This window comes from Delphinus delphis, chromosome 13 (genome assembly GCF_949987515.2).
Source record: "Delphinus delphis chromosome 13, mDelDel1.2, whole genome shotgun sequence".
NCBI classification, from domain to species: domain Eukaryota; kingdom Metazoa; phylum Chordata; class Mammalia; order Artiodactyla; family Delphinidae; genus Delphinus; species Delphinus delphis.
Window position 1 is genome coordinate 38224712 of NC_082695.1, and position 14112 is coordinate 38238823.

General features: G+C 36.0%; 1 protein-coding gene across 3 annotated transcripts in view; it reads right to left on the reverse strand.

The window, feature by feature from the left end:
- Positions 1–14112, reverse strand: part of ESCO1 (establishment of sister chromatid cohesion N-acetyltransferase 1) — a 73394-nt gene that overhangs the window by 20070 nt on the left and 39212 nt on the right. For all 3 annotated transcript variants that reach the window (XR_009521725.1, XM_060028769.1, XM_060028770.1), the window contains 2 exons: positions 13770–13884; positions 10897–11028 (listed from right to left, as the gene is read on the reverse strand). Coding sequence is in view for 2 of the 3 variants with exons in the window: in XM_060028769.1 (XP_059884752.1) it covers positions 10897–11028; positions 13770–13884 (247 nt within the window). In the remaining variant the exon portion in view is untranslated. The remainder of the gene's footprint in view (positions 1–10896; positions 11029–13769; positions 13885–14112) is intronic.

The window sequence follows — 14112 nt, forward strand, 5'->3', positions numbered from 1 at the left end:
TTATAATTCAGGAAAAAAGTCTAGAGCTCAGCTAATTAGATATTTTTAATACATGGCAGTAACTTTCTTAAATGATGTCCACCTAATCAACTTGCTGGACTAACCAATGCTTAGTTTTCCCTGGGTAACAGAAGCTGATGCCTGGGGCACACTGACTGTCAACCAGTAAACAACTACTTTGGAATTCCAAAACTAAGTGACGTGATTACCAAGAGTCATTTGTTTGTTCCTGAACTTGTTTATGCCAATTTATTATTTTAACTATAAAATGCAATCAAATAAACTGACAAAATTATAGTGCAGGGACTTCCCTGGTGGCGCAGTGGTTAAGAATATGCCTGCCAATGAAGGGGACACAGGTTTGAGCCCTGGTCTGGGAAGCTCCCACAAGCCGTGGAGCAACTAAGCCTGTGCGCCACAACTACTGAGCCTGCACTCTAAAGCCCATGCGCCACAACTACTGAAGCACGCGCGCCTACAGCCCATGCTCTGCAACAAGAGAAGCCACCGCAATGAGAAGCCCGTGGACCACAACGAAGAGCAGCCCCCGCTCGCTGCAACTAGAAAAAAAACCCGCACGCAGCAATGAAGACTCAAGGCAGCCAAAAATAAATGAATAAATAAACTTATTTATTTTTTTATTAAAAAAAAAGCACAGGTATTTGGGTCTGCATCTCCTCTTTAAAAAACGAGAGTGCAAAGATAGTTGTTTTAATGAAAGTTAGGCAGGACACTCTGGAAAAAAGCAAATAGGCCAAGTCTCTTTTAAAAATCAGAAATGCAGCAAGAACAATTCTATACCCAGATTCTCAGGTTGCTCTGCAATATTTAAGTTCTTCCTCTATATTTTTAAAAGTACATCATAAAGGATGGCTATGGGTGTGATTTATATGAGGAAAAAAACAAAGCTAAACTAATTAGAGGATCCATACTCAAAGAAACAGCTCCCCCCCATCAATTACATTTAACATACATTGACAGGCTTCAAATTATAATAAAATGTTTAAACTATGTAATGACCCTATAGAAGACATTGCTCTTTGCCCATCCCAAGCCATTCTCTCCCATTCTTTTTTTGACCATTTTGTTTGGGGCGGTAATATGTGTATTTTCAACAATAAATTCCAAATAGTCCAGTGTTTCTCAACAGGGCTGTTACTGGCACTTTAGGCTAGACATTCTACCTTCTTTGGAAGTGTCACACGCATTGCAAAAAGTTCAGTACCCCTAAACCCTGCCCACCAAATTTCAATATTCTCCACGTGTTTCCAGATGCTACCTAACAGAAGTTATGTAATAAACACCCCATTCCCCTACCTTGAGAACCACTGGCACAATAAATCATATTCTCTTACTTCTTTTTGACAGATTCTTACATTCCCAGCTCTCTTGCAGCTAAAGGGTAGCTAGCTACCAGGCCCAGTTCTGGTGAATGAGACATAGGGAACTTTGCAAGAGCTTCTGGAAAATTGCTGTTCTTCACTGATAAAATGAAAAAACCACTTGAGGGACTCTTTTTGAAAGAATACCCACTCCAACCAACATTCCTCCTTTAAATCTGAACATGGTATCTGGACTACAGGAGTTTACTTTATGGACCATGAAGTTACAGCTATGAAGCTAAAAAGTCAACACACTAAGGAGAGAAGGGCACTGAAGGAGAAATACCCAGTGTTCATGTTGGGTATTTTTAAAAAACATTTTTTTGATTGTTGAACTGCTGAATGGAACAACCCCAAGACTATGTACCTCCAGACTTCTTCTTAAGAAAACATGTATCCTTATGATTTAAGCTACTATTAGTTGGGTATTCTGATACCAAGGATCTCCACTTGAATCAACTTTTTTGATTAACTGACCCAATTTTCCCAATTGTGCCAGTTAAGAAAACTTCTGTAATTACATCATCAAATCTATTACTATAGGAATAATATTTCTCTTAAGGTATACTCGGGTCAGACCTAACTAAAAGTCATATGAAGAATTATGAGATTCTTTTCTCTGTCATTCTCAAATACTAAGGAATCCAAAACATCCCTTTATTAGGATTCATCAATTAAGCACTTTTCAACTTGTAGCAATAATCTCCCAGTATATAAGAAATATTTCATTTGATGTCAGTCTCATCTCAAGGTCATCTGGGCTTAGTGAGCAAATCTACTGACCTCTTCAGTTTCACTCATGATTTTAAAAAATTCATGGCCCAAACTCCACTCCATCACAAGTCCCAAATCCATTACTGAAAAATGTTCTCTAAATGTATACCTTTGGGAGTTCCACTCCCAGTTAAGATAAAGAAGGTCATAAAAAGATCACTGGTTCTGTTGTAATAAGATAACACCCAATAAACTAAAAAGCATTTTTTTTTTTAAGGCAATGCAGAGCTGTGGACTGATTTCCAGAGATGAACCCGCCCTACCTAGGTGAGCAGAGACCAGCAGCCATTTTTATCCCTAAGACATTGACCAATCAGTGTCTTAGAGGAGCAGGATTGTCACAGGCAGAGGACAAGAAAAGTCTACTACTGGGACAGGGAAAAATCAGTCAAATTCTTAATGGTCATAAGTGAGCTGGCATGGAAGTCTGAAATCTGGAGGAGCGCGAAACACAGAGGTAATTCTCCACCAACTCTCCCATGGGACATCTGCTGAGTGGGGCTAGGAGGTATAGAGAGATTTGTGTGCTGTGGAGTTTAGATCCTCAACCTCTGCTGGAGAGAGGCACCTGATCCCAACCTTAAGACATTAAAAATCCAAATGGATAGAATAACTAAAATTTCAACCCAACTCAACACCTAATGAAATCTAAGAGATCAGTCCCTTAACGTAGTTGCCAGACAGAAAGAAGGGAAAGCTTTGGCTAGGGGGCAGGGGGCAGGGGCAGGGAAGGGAATTATCTGATTATCTACTTCAGTTGCTAGTGTTCTTTTATACACAATGTCCAAGAAAAACTTACAAGGCAAGACAGGAAGATTTAATATTGTCAACAGGTCAGTTCTTCCCAACTTGATCTATAGAGTCAATGCAATCCCAATCAAAATCCCAGCAAGCTATTTTGTGGATATTGACAAACTGATTCTAAAGTTTATATGGAGAGGCAAAAAAGTCAGAATAGCTAACACAATATTGAAAACGAACAGAGTCAGAGAACTAACACTATTGGACATCAAGACTTACTGTAAAGCTACAATCATCAAGCCAGTGTGACACTGGTGAAAGAAGAAACAAAGAGACAATGAAACAGAATAGAAAGCCCAGAAATAGACCCACATATAGTCAACTGATCTTTGGTAAAAAGCAACAGCAATACAATGGAGAAAAGATGGTCTTTTCAACAAATGGTGCTGGAACTACTACTATATGTTCACGTGCAAAAAAAAAAAAAAAAAGGATTTAGATACAGACCTTACACCTTCACAAAAATTAACTCAAAATGGACCATAGATGTAAATGTAAAATGCAAAACTATAAAAACTCCTAGGAGATAACAAAGGGAAAAATCCGGATGACCTTAGGTATGGCAATAATTCTTTAGATACAACACCAAAAGCACAATCCATGAAAGAAAGAACTGATAAGATGGACTTCATTAAACTTAAAATTAAAAACTTCTGTTCTGCAAAAGACACTGTCCAGAGGATGAGAAGACAAACCTCAGACTGGGAGATATCAATATTTACAATGACCTAGCTCATAAAGGGCTGTTATCCAAAATATACAAGGAATTCTTAAAACTCGACTATAAGAAATCAAACAACCTGTTAAAAAATGGGCCAGGGACATCCCTGGTGGCGCAGTGGTTAAGAATCCGCCTGCCAATGCAGGGGACATGGGTTTGAGACCCGGTCCGGGAAGATCCCACATGTCGCAGAGCAACTAAGCCCGTGCGCCACCCACATGTCGCAGAGCAACTAAGCCCGTGCGCCACAACTACTGAGCCTGTGCTCTAGAGCCTGCGAGCCACAACTACTGAAGCCTGCATGTCACAACTGCTGAAGCCCGTGTGCCTAGAGCCCGTGCTCCACAGCAAGAGAAGCCACAGCAACGAGAAGCCCGCATACCTCAACTAAGAGTAGCCCCCGCTCACCAAAACTAGAGAAAGCCCGCGTGCAGCAACAAAGACCAATGCAGCCAAAAATAAATAAATTAATTAATTAATTGAAAAAAAAGGGCCAAAGACCTGGACAGATGCCTCACCAAAGAAGATATACAGATGGCAAATAAGCATATGAAAAGATGCTCCCTATTCTGTCACTATGGAAATGCAAATTAAAACAACAGTAAGATCCAATACACAACCATTAGAATGGCTAAAACCCAGAACACTGACAACATCAAATTTTGGCAAGAATGTGGAGCAACAGAAAATCTCATTCATTGCTGGTGGGAATGCAAAATGGTACAGCCACTTTGGAAAACAGTTTGGCAGTTCTTACAAAACTAGACACACTCCTACCACACGACCCAGCATTTGCACTCCTTAGTATTTACAAAAACGAGTTGAAAATGTATGTCCACTCAAAAACCTGCACATGGACATTTATAGCAGCTTTATTCACAATTGCCGAAATGTGGAAACAACCAAGATGTTCTTCAGTAGGTGAACAGGTAAATAAATTATGATACATCAGGATAATAAAATATTATTCATCACTAAAAAGAAATGAGCTATCATGAAAAGATACAGAGTAACTTTCAATGCATAATACTAAGTGAAAGAAGTCAATGTGAAAAGGCTACATACTGTATGATTCCAATTACATACCATTCTGGAAAAGGCCAAACTTTGGAAACAGTTAAAAAGATCAGTGGTTGCCAGGGGCTGGGGCCAGGGTTAGGCAAGGATAAAGCAAGGGAGAACAGAAGAACTATTCTGTATGACATTACTGGATACATGTCATTATGTATCTTTTAAACCCATGAAATGTACAACACCAAGAGTGAACCCTAATATATACTATGTACTTTGGGTGATAATTTGTCAATGTAGGCTCATCAACTGCAACAAATATACCACTCTGGTGTGGAATGTCAAGCATATGTACGGGCAGGAGTATACAGGAACTCTCTCTACCGTAAGCTCAATTTCCCTATAATCTTAAACTACTAAATAAAAATAAAGTCTATTAAAAAAAAAGTAAGACCATGGACAGAAATAGGAAATTATGATCCAAGATCAAGAGGGGAAAAGTCAACAGAAACAGGCCCAGTGTGACCCAAATGTCTGAATTAGCAGAAAAGAACTTTAAAATTGCTATTACACGTATGCTAAAGATTTTAAAGGACAAGAGGACAAACTATGTGAAAGAAGAATTTCAGGAGAGAAACTAAAACTCTCAAAATTTAATTCCTGTGATAGAAGGATTAGAAGCATTATTTTTATATATAAAGAAAAATTTATCTTACAGAAAATTAAAATTAAATACAACTGAAGAAAAACCACTGGTACAAAATAATCTATAATGACCTCTTACATCTTAGCAAAAAAAAAAAAAGAGTTAAATTACTTTGACTATTTTTCTAAACAAAGAACAAATGATTTTAGCACCTAAATTCAGTCAGATATGTAATTCAATATGCAAACCTAGTTAATAAACCTCTAACTGCCACAATGAATTCAAATTTGGGCTGCTTTACATATTTTGAAGTATGTTACTATTCTGTCTAACTTACAATATGTTCCATGTCCCCCAAAGATATTTATACTATTAATTCCCAATGATTTAATATCAACAAATATCAGAGTTGCCAAAGCCCAGAGAAATCTGGTTTAATCTCATTTTTTTAAATTTTTATTTATTTATTTATTTTTGCGGTACGCAGGCCTCTCACTGCTGTGGCCTCTCCCGTTGCGGAGCACAGGCTCCGGACGCGCAGGCTCAGTGGCCATGGCTCACGGGCCCAGCCGCTCCGCGGCATGTGGGATCTTCCCGGACCGGAGCACGAACCCGTGTCCCCTGCATGAGCAGGCGGACTCTCAAACACTGCGCCACCAGGGAAGCCCTTAATCTCATTTTTAAATGAGAAAACTGAGACTCACCACTCTTGTTCTGTGGCTTCAAATCAAAATCTGTTCTTTAATTCAATGCATTTGTTGAGCCCCTACTACGCATTGGCAGGTGCTCTTCAGCATGATAAACAGACTACCAAGGACTCTGCTTCGACACAGCTTCTACTCCAGTGGGGAATACACATAACAAACTTTCAGAGTGTGATAAGTTATACAGACAGAAGAGGGACAAGGGGAGCTATTTTGTACTGGGTGGTCAGGGAGGGTGTCTTTAAGACCAGAATGAAGAGAGCCAGTACGTGAAGATCTGAGAGAAACACTCCAAGCAAAAGTAATATAAGTACAAATACACTAAGAATGGAATGTGGTTGAAGTGGTTTAAGAACAGAAGGAAGATCTGCATGACCGGAGTACAGCAAGTAAGGGGAAGAGTGTAAGGAGATGAGATTAGAGAAGGGAGAGTGTGCGGGGCCTTGATGCCACAGTTAAGTACTCTGAATTTTATTCTTTGTGTGATGTGAATTCACTGGAAAATCTTAAAGAAAGGAAGGACATAATATGATTCAAGTTTTTAAAAGACTGCTATGGACAACATGCAGAAAGACTGCAGGGAAACAAAAATGGAAGATGGGAGACCAGTTAGGGAAGCATTACACAAGTGGTCCAGGCAAAAAATGCTGCCAGCTTGGTTCAGAGCAGGAGCAGTAGACATGACAAAAGTGGGAGTATTTGGAATCTATTTTGAAGGTGAAATTCACTAAAGGATTGAGTTAGAAGGACAATAAAAAGAAAACTGAAGGACTGTTCTGAAGTTTTCAGCTTGTGGATATGAGTAAATGGCGGTACCATCTCTGGAATAGAGAAAAGTAGAGGAAAAACAGATTGAAGTTTTTATTTGCCACTAGATATATTTTCCCTCCCCAGAGTTTGTGAACACTTTCTACTAAGCCTGTGCTCTAGAGCCCACGGGCCACAACTACTGAGCCCACATGCCACAACTACGGAAGCCAGCGTGCCTAGAGCCCATGCTCCGCAACAAGAGAAGCCACCACAATGAGAAGCCCACGCACAGCAACGAAGAGTAGCCCCCGCTCTCCACAACTAGAGAAAGCCCGCGTGTAGCTACGAAGACCCAATGCAGCCAAAAATAAATAAATAAATAAATTTATTTTTTAAAAATGTAAAATTTTGTTGCATGTAACATTCATTCTAAAGGTATTCGTTCTCCAATATATGGCCTTCACATCCCAAAGGAAAATTACTTTCTGACTGCTCCCATTCTACATTTATACACCACAATATTTTAAGTCTTTAAGATATAATAAGTTAGAAAAACTAAAAATGTGGGTCAGGGAAGAGAGAAAAAGTACTTGGATGCTTGAAATAAGACATTTGGTAATTTTTATGTAACAAATTCCTACCTGTTTCTAAAGAAACTACTTCTTAACTTTCAACCTTTAAGCAGGGAAACTCAATGAAACTCAGACCAAATTCTGAGTCGGCTCTCTGCATTCCTCCTACAAATATACCTGGGCTCCCTATTCCCTAAGAATGCTGGAGTACAGTTAGTTCTAAGAGCCAAGGCTACTTTGCTTCCGATTCCTTTCCCAATCCCAAGACTTAAAAATCCCTATTCCTGCTCCACACCCAGTTTCCTCTTTGTCCTAATTATCTTCAAAAGGAATATAGAAAAAGTATGCAGAAGTAAATTCACATGTACTCAAGTTTCACATAAAAGAAATTAAAGGTTACTGGATCATGGCTTCCCTGCCTCAGCTTTCTGTAGCAGCACTGTCTAACTGAATTCACTGTGACAATACAAATGTTCTACATCTACACTAACACGTAGCCTCTAGCAACATGTGACTACTGAGCACTGGTTACTGTAACTGAGGAACAGCATTTTTCATTTCTGTGGTTTAGTGCTACCATACTGGATAGTGCAGCTGTACATCTAATCAGGGATCTGTCAAATCCTTCTTCGAAGTTTTTCTTGTCATCAAGAGGTGAAAACAAACCCCTCTTCTGATCACTGCTCTACCAAAGTAATTATCACTTCTAAATTGCAAAGCTAATTTATAATTTAATTTAAATAGTTAATATTGATTTATTGCTTTAATAGTTACTTAAAACTTCTACTGTTAACTTTTCATTTCTTTCAGGCTTTGTTCCTAAATTTGAAGGCAAGGGTATATCAAATACCCTGAGAGTAAGGTCCTCCACAAAGCATTCAGTCAAATGTTAATCAAAGGAGATAAGGGAAAGACAGAGGTAAGAAAGATTAAGTTAGGAGATTTTCTGCAAAGAACCCACACATTATTCCTCTTCTGCATTACTAAAAGCTCAAAATACAGATGAGTTCTGGACAGGTTCCTTGCCTAGCAACATGGCTCAATGCTCTTGGGGGAGTTTTTCCTGCTTTCTCTTCACACCTTTAGGAAAACAGTTATCTTAGTTCATGAAGGGAAACTGAAATGAACCTAGGTCTAAACCAGAATCCAGGCTCCCCCTGAGGCCTTAAGGGGCTCCTTCCTAAATAGTTTCTAGTAAGTCAGATAAAATACATTTCCTCAAATGGTGTCAATGAGGCAGATGGAGTACAATGAAGGAATAGAGAAAGAGAGCACCATCACTCTCTCCCCTACCCCAAACCAAAGAGGATAAGGAAAAGAAAAAATTGTAGTCAACCGAAAGTAGCCTCTGTGGCATCAATTTCTATTGCTACTATGGCTATATAATTTATATGCTATTTTAATCTTTTGAAAAGAAGACTTCAGCCATTTTTACCTGTCATAGATTATTACCGTGTCTAAGGGAAACTTTTTACCCTAAGGAAAAACTACTTATTTTCTAAAGAATGTTTGATTAAAATATAAAAAGTATAACTCATTCTAATTTATTCTAAGTGGAAGAAAACTTGATTTCCAATCGCTGAACACTGCCCATTTGAAATAAATAAAAGCCAGAGCACGAAATGACTTCTTTTCTATATGCTTCTCTCCAAGAATCAAACACAACAGATGAACTGGCATTTAAAAAACTTAGATGTTTCATCAAACACTTAACAGTACTTAATGCAAAAGCACAATATTAGGTGCCCAATAAATGATTCACGTCACAACCCAAAATCCAGGGTTGTGATCACAGCAGAATATCTTTAACATAGGTATGTTTTTATCCTCCCTCCATACACTAGAAAAGAATGCTACAATGTTCTGGAGGAGTTTCTACCTTAAAATCTATGTATACCTACACATTTGAAAACAGCAAAAGATAAGAACATTAACTTTGATGTTAGTGAAGGATGGCCAACTGCTAAACTCGATTCCTTCTCTTGAGCTTATTTCAAAAATAAATAAAATAACCCATAGCTCTGTCCCATCAAGGAGGGTGGGGGTGGGGTGTGGGGCAGGAATCAGTCTTCCCTAAGTTGCTCTACTGCTTTACAGTTTTGCAAGAGCCAGAATTTGTTGAGAAGGTGATGACTCCACCTTGTTCCATAAACTAATTTCCTTTGGTATTGTGGAAGAGCAGAGTACATTAATTCCTGGTTGATTTCTTTACAGATTGTGTCAGAAATTAAGAACTTCCTTTAAAATAAAGAATTAAGTCTTTTAAACCAAATCTTTTTATAATTTGAGGAAACTGGTTGCAAGAATCAGATAATGTAACTTGAGCAGAACACATTTTAACTTCTACCAGATTCACGTATGTAAAATAAACAAATATTTTTTGCCAAAGAAGTATTCTATAATTTAGCTGCCTGATAGAGCTATTTTTCTTTTGAAGTTTTAAGGATATTAATACAATCAAATTGGAAAAGTACAAATTTCAAGTGACAAATCAATATCTATCTATAGATATTCTATGTCCACACACCTTATATTTTATTTAGTTAAGCAGTAGGAGGGTGTATGTGTGGAAAAGCAGATGAAATAAGGAATATAAAGGATCATCACAGAAGGGAACCAAAAAAAGAAAACCCCACTTATCTTGGGAAGAAGTAACTGGATAAATAAAACCATGAATATAAATCCTTCAACCAAAGGTAAGGATACAAATTTAACTGAAGCCAATAAAGATCTTTAAATAATCCAACATCTGGTGCCTACATGAAATGAATTGGTGATCTCAGTTCAGATATCCTGGAGGTCTTATTAATGTGAGTGTACAGTACTGAAGGTAACATGTATAAAATAAAAATAAATTCCATTTCAGATATGGGTAAACAGCAATTACATTAAATTACTATTTTCACAAGATATCTGAAATGGTTCAAAATTATTTAAAATTTTGCTACTTCCAAAAACAAGTATTAAATAATACCCATTATGCCTCAAATGCACATACATCAAAAAATACATACTAAAACTTATTTACTTTGTGGGATTTTTTTTTAAGTATACTACAAATTCTGAGGTTTTAACCATCAAGAATTTTTCTCTTTAATTTTATTAAGAAAAGCTCTCACGTTAGCAAAGAGAAGGAAATCCCCAGTCTATTTGGTATAATATACAGCACTATCAATCCCTCAAATAAAAAGTGTGCCAAGCTATACTGAATATTAAGCAGGCTTATCAATAGTTAATAATTATTAAAATCAAATGACTTTTTAAATACTCAAGTTGAACAGCATTACTTGTTAGAAGAGGTTCAATAACACTTTAAAAATATAACTTAAATTCAAAAATCCCACAACATACACCAGCCAGAATAAATTTGCTGGGTTTTATGTTTGGCTCTGTTTTAAAATAAGCCTGTATATATACTACAAGGGCTTTGTATATATTACCATTTCCTAAAGACAAAAATTTTCAATGACTTAAATTTGGCAATTCATCTCTAATTATCTGATTCTGCATTTTAAAAGTCATGAACTGCACTTACCACATATTTTACAGCACTTATAAACTGGTTGTGGAAGAGCAGATGCTGTGTTTCATCTTCTGGATTTGAAGCTGTGTAAAGCATGCCACAAACATTACAGGAAACCGCTCCAAATCTTTTTTGTCCTGCATCCTATTTATAAAAAACAAACAGAAGGTTTTTTCCCCCCCAAAAGAATAATTCCAGAACATCAGCCTCTAAAGCTATAACATGAACATAGAGTGAGAAGTGTTTAAAATAACATTCAATGTTGATTATAAAAACTAAGATGTTAATCTTTGAAATCTGTATGTAATTTTATTAAGAACTGTTTTCCATTTTAGTAATCACTCACTCCACAGCATTTAATAACAACTGAAAGGAACTGAGAAGTATCTTTAACACTACAATCTTAGTTCTAAAGCCCCAAACAGCAAATACCTTATAAATAAGAACTAGTATGTATTTTGTATCTGTGAATAATTATACTGCTAAAGTTTAGAAAAAATAATGTTTCATAGGCATCTTTGGTTTTGCTCTAGTTATATTAAAAAGAGTATGTCACCAGAAACTCTTGAGAAAAGGTAAAATTAAACATTTTCTATTTTCTTTATATCAAATAAGTATGAAAGTCTGATTATAATCACCTGTACTCCAGTAATTCATACTTGTGCTGTAGAATAGTAATTGTTTACAAAAGGTTTTCTATTCTTGTCCTTATTTAACAAGAAAAATTACAGCAATATGATCTAACTTTAAGAATAATATATTAACTAAAAAAAGCATAATCCCTTTATTTTCCCTGCTCTAAAACTGTATAATTTCAACTAATTATAGGAAAAAAAAGGATCTCAGATAACTGTATGCTAGTGCCTTACAGCTAGGGTCACAGAGCAGAGAGAAATCAAATGGTAAATAAAAGATTGTATATAAAACTAAAGGGAAGTTCATTCTAAAAGATTCAAACTATTGACAAAATGTTACCTGAAATTTCAGGGAGTTAAAAAAAATTTTTTTTAATTGTGGTTAAGATATAAAACATAGTATTTACCATCTTAACCACTTTTAAGTGTACAGTTCAGCAGTATTTAGTACACTCACATTGTTGTGCAACCAATCTACAGAATTATTTTTATTTTGCAAAACTGAAACTCTAGGGACTTCCCTGGCAGTCCAGTGGTTAGGGCTCCACACTTCCACTGCAGGGGGCACAGGTTCGATCCCTGGTCAGGGAACTAAGATCCCACATGCCACAAGGAGCGGCCAAAAAAACAAAAACAAAACAAAAAACTGAAACTCTATACCCATTAAACAACAGCTCCCCACACCGCCACCCCCAGCTCCTGGAAACCACCATTCTACTTTCTATCTCTATGAATTTGACTATTCTAGTACCTTATATAAGTAGAATCATACAGTATTTGTCTTTTTGTGACTGACTTATTTCACTTAGATAATGTCCTCAAGGTTCAACCATATTATAACATGTCAGAATTACCTTCCTTTTTAAAGGCTGAATAATATTCCACTGTATACATACACAACACATTTTGTTCAGCCATTCACCCACTGATGGACACTTCAGTTGCTTCCCTTTTGGCTACTGTGAATAACGAATACAGGTATACAAACATCTCTTCAAGAAGGCAGTTTTCACAGTAATGAGTAAGCAGCTGCCTTAGTTTCCTCACTGGTAAATGGAAAATAATAGTTGTACCTATCTCATACTTTTTTATAAGGCTTAACTTAATTAAGTGGAGGAGATGGAACAATGCATTCAAAAATATTAGCTGCTATTATGATCATTAACATCATCATCATTACCATCAACTCTTGACCAGCACTATCCAATAGAAATGTGATCCACAAAGGTAATTTTAAATTTACTAGTAGCCACATTAAAGACTGCAAAAGCAAACAGGTAAAATTAATTTTAATAATACATTTTATTTAACAAAACATATCCCAAATGTTATAATTTCAACATGTATTAAATATTTTTAAAAATTAGTGAGATACTTTACATGCTTCTTTGTACTAATCTTTGAAATGCAGTACATATGTTTACATATAGAGCATACCTCAGTTGTGACAAGCAACATTTCGAGTGCTCAACAGTCACATGTGGCTACCATATTGGACAGGGCAACTCTAGATTCTACTTGTCTAATCTACTGTTTCACTATCATACTGATTTGACAACAGAAACGTTATTAAATTCGATGAAACAACTTTTTCCCTCACTAATCTCTCTCAAAAATTTCTAGAAAATTCTTACAAAGTTATTCTCCCATATTAAAGTTATAATCAATCATCTAGTACCAAAAAATCCTATTAATTATGTTAACTGGAACTACATTAAATGTTCCTATTATTTTGGGTTCTTCATTTTTTTAATATACTGTGCTCACTCAAATTAGATTTTTAATCAATCAAAATATCTCCCTCTTTTCCACCTTGCCACCAAATTGTACTTATTTTCTAATTCAAATTAACTGTTGGTTTATCTTCCTGTAAAATGTAGTTTTAAAATTATAACATACACTAAAATACAGAAATATAAAATCATCTTATTTATTAAACTCCATGTTATTTTAATATTTAAACTACTAAAAAAGGTAGTGATCAAATGACACATTTAAGAAATAACAAATGTGAAATAAAGTGTCAATCTGTTGTAAATAAAACTAGAAGTATGGAAATTTGAATTTTTATTATTTGTTACAGGATGGTATCACTGGCGGGGGTGGCTGTCATAATACCAAGAATATTTCCATAATTAAGACTTATGGCGACAAAAAGTTCTTTAGGTAAAAAATGAATTTATTCCTTGACAATGTGCATAAATAAGATGTTTATAACATTTCACCAAAAAGGTCGAGTTGTATACTTACTATGATCAACTGTTTTTCATCAGCTTTCTCTGCTTCTTTTAGTTTCAATTCTTTTGGAATTGTTATCTCCAAATGGGAATTACACTTAGGCCAAGAATGATTTGGTGGTATCTCCCTTTAAAAAAACAAACAAACAAACAAACAAAAACTATTAAATGTTATAGATCCATATCACTTCAAATCACTGGTAGGAAAAAAAAAAAACTTATTTTCTATACAACACTGACAAATATCAATTCCAAGGGGGGAAAAATAACCTTTTAAAAACCAAAACAGGGAAGGAAACCCAAAGAAACAACTAACTTGCATCAAATAAACAAAAAACTGCAGCACTAACTATAAT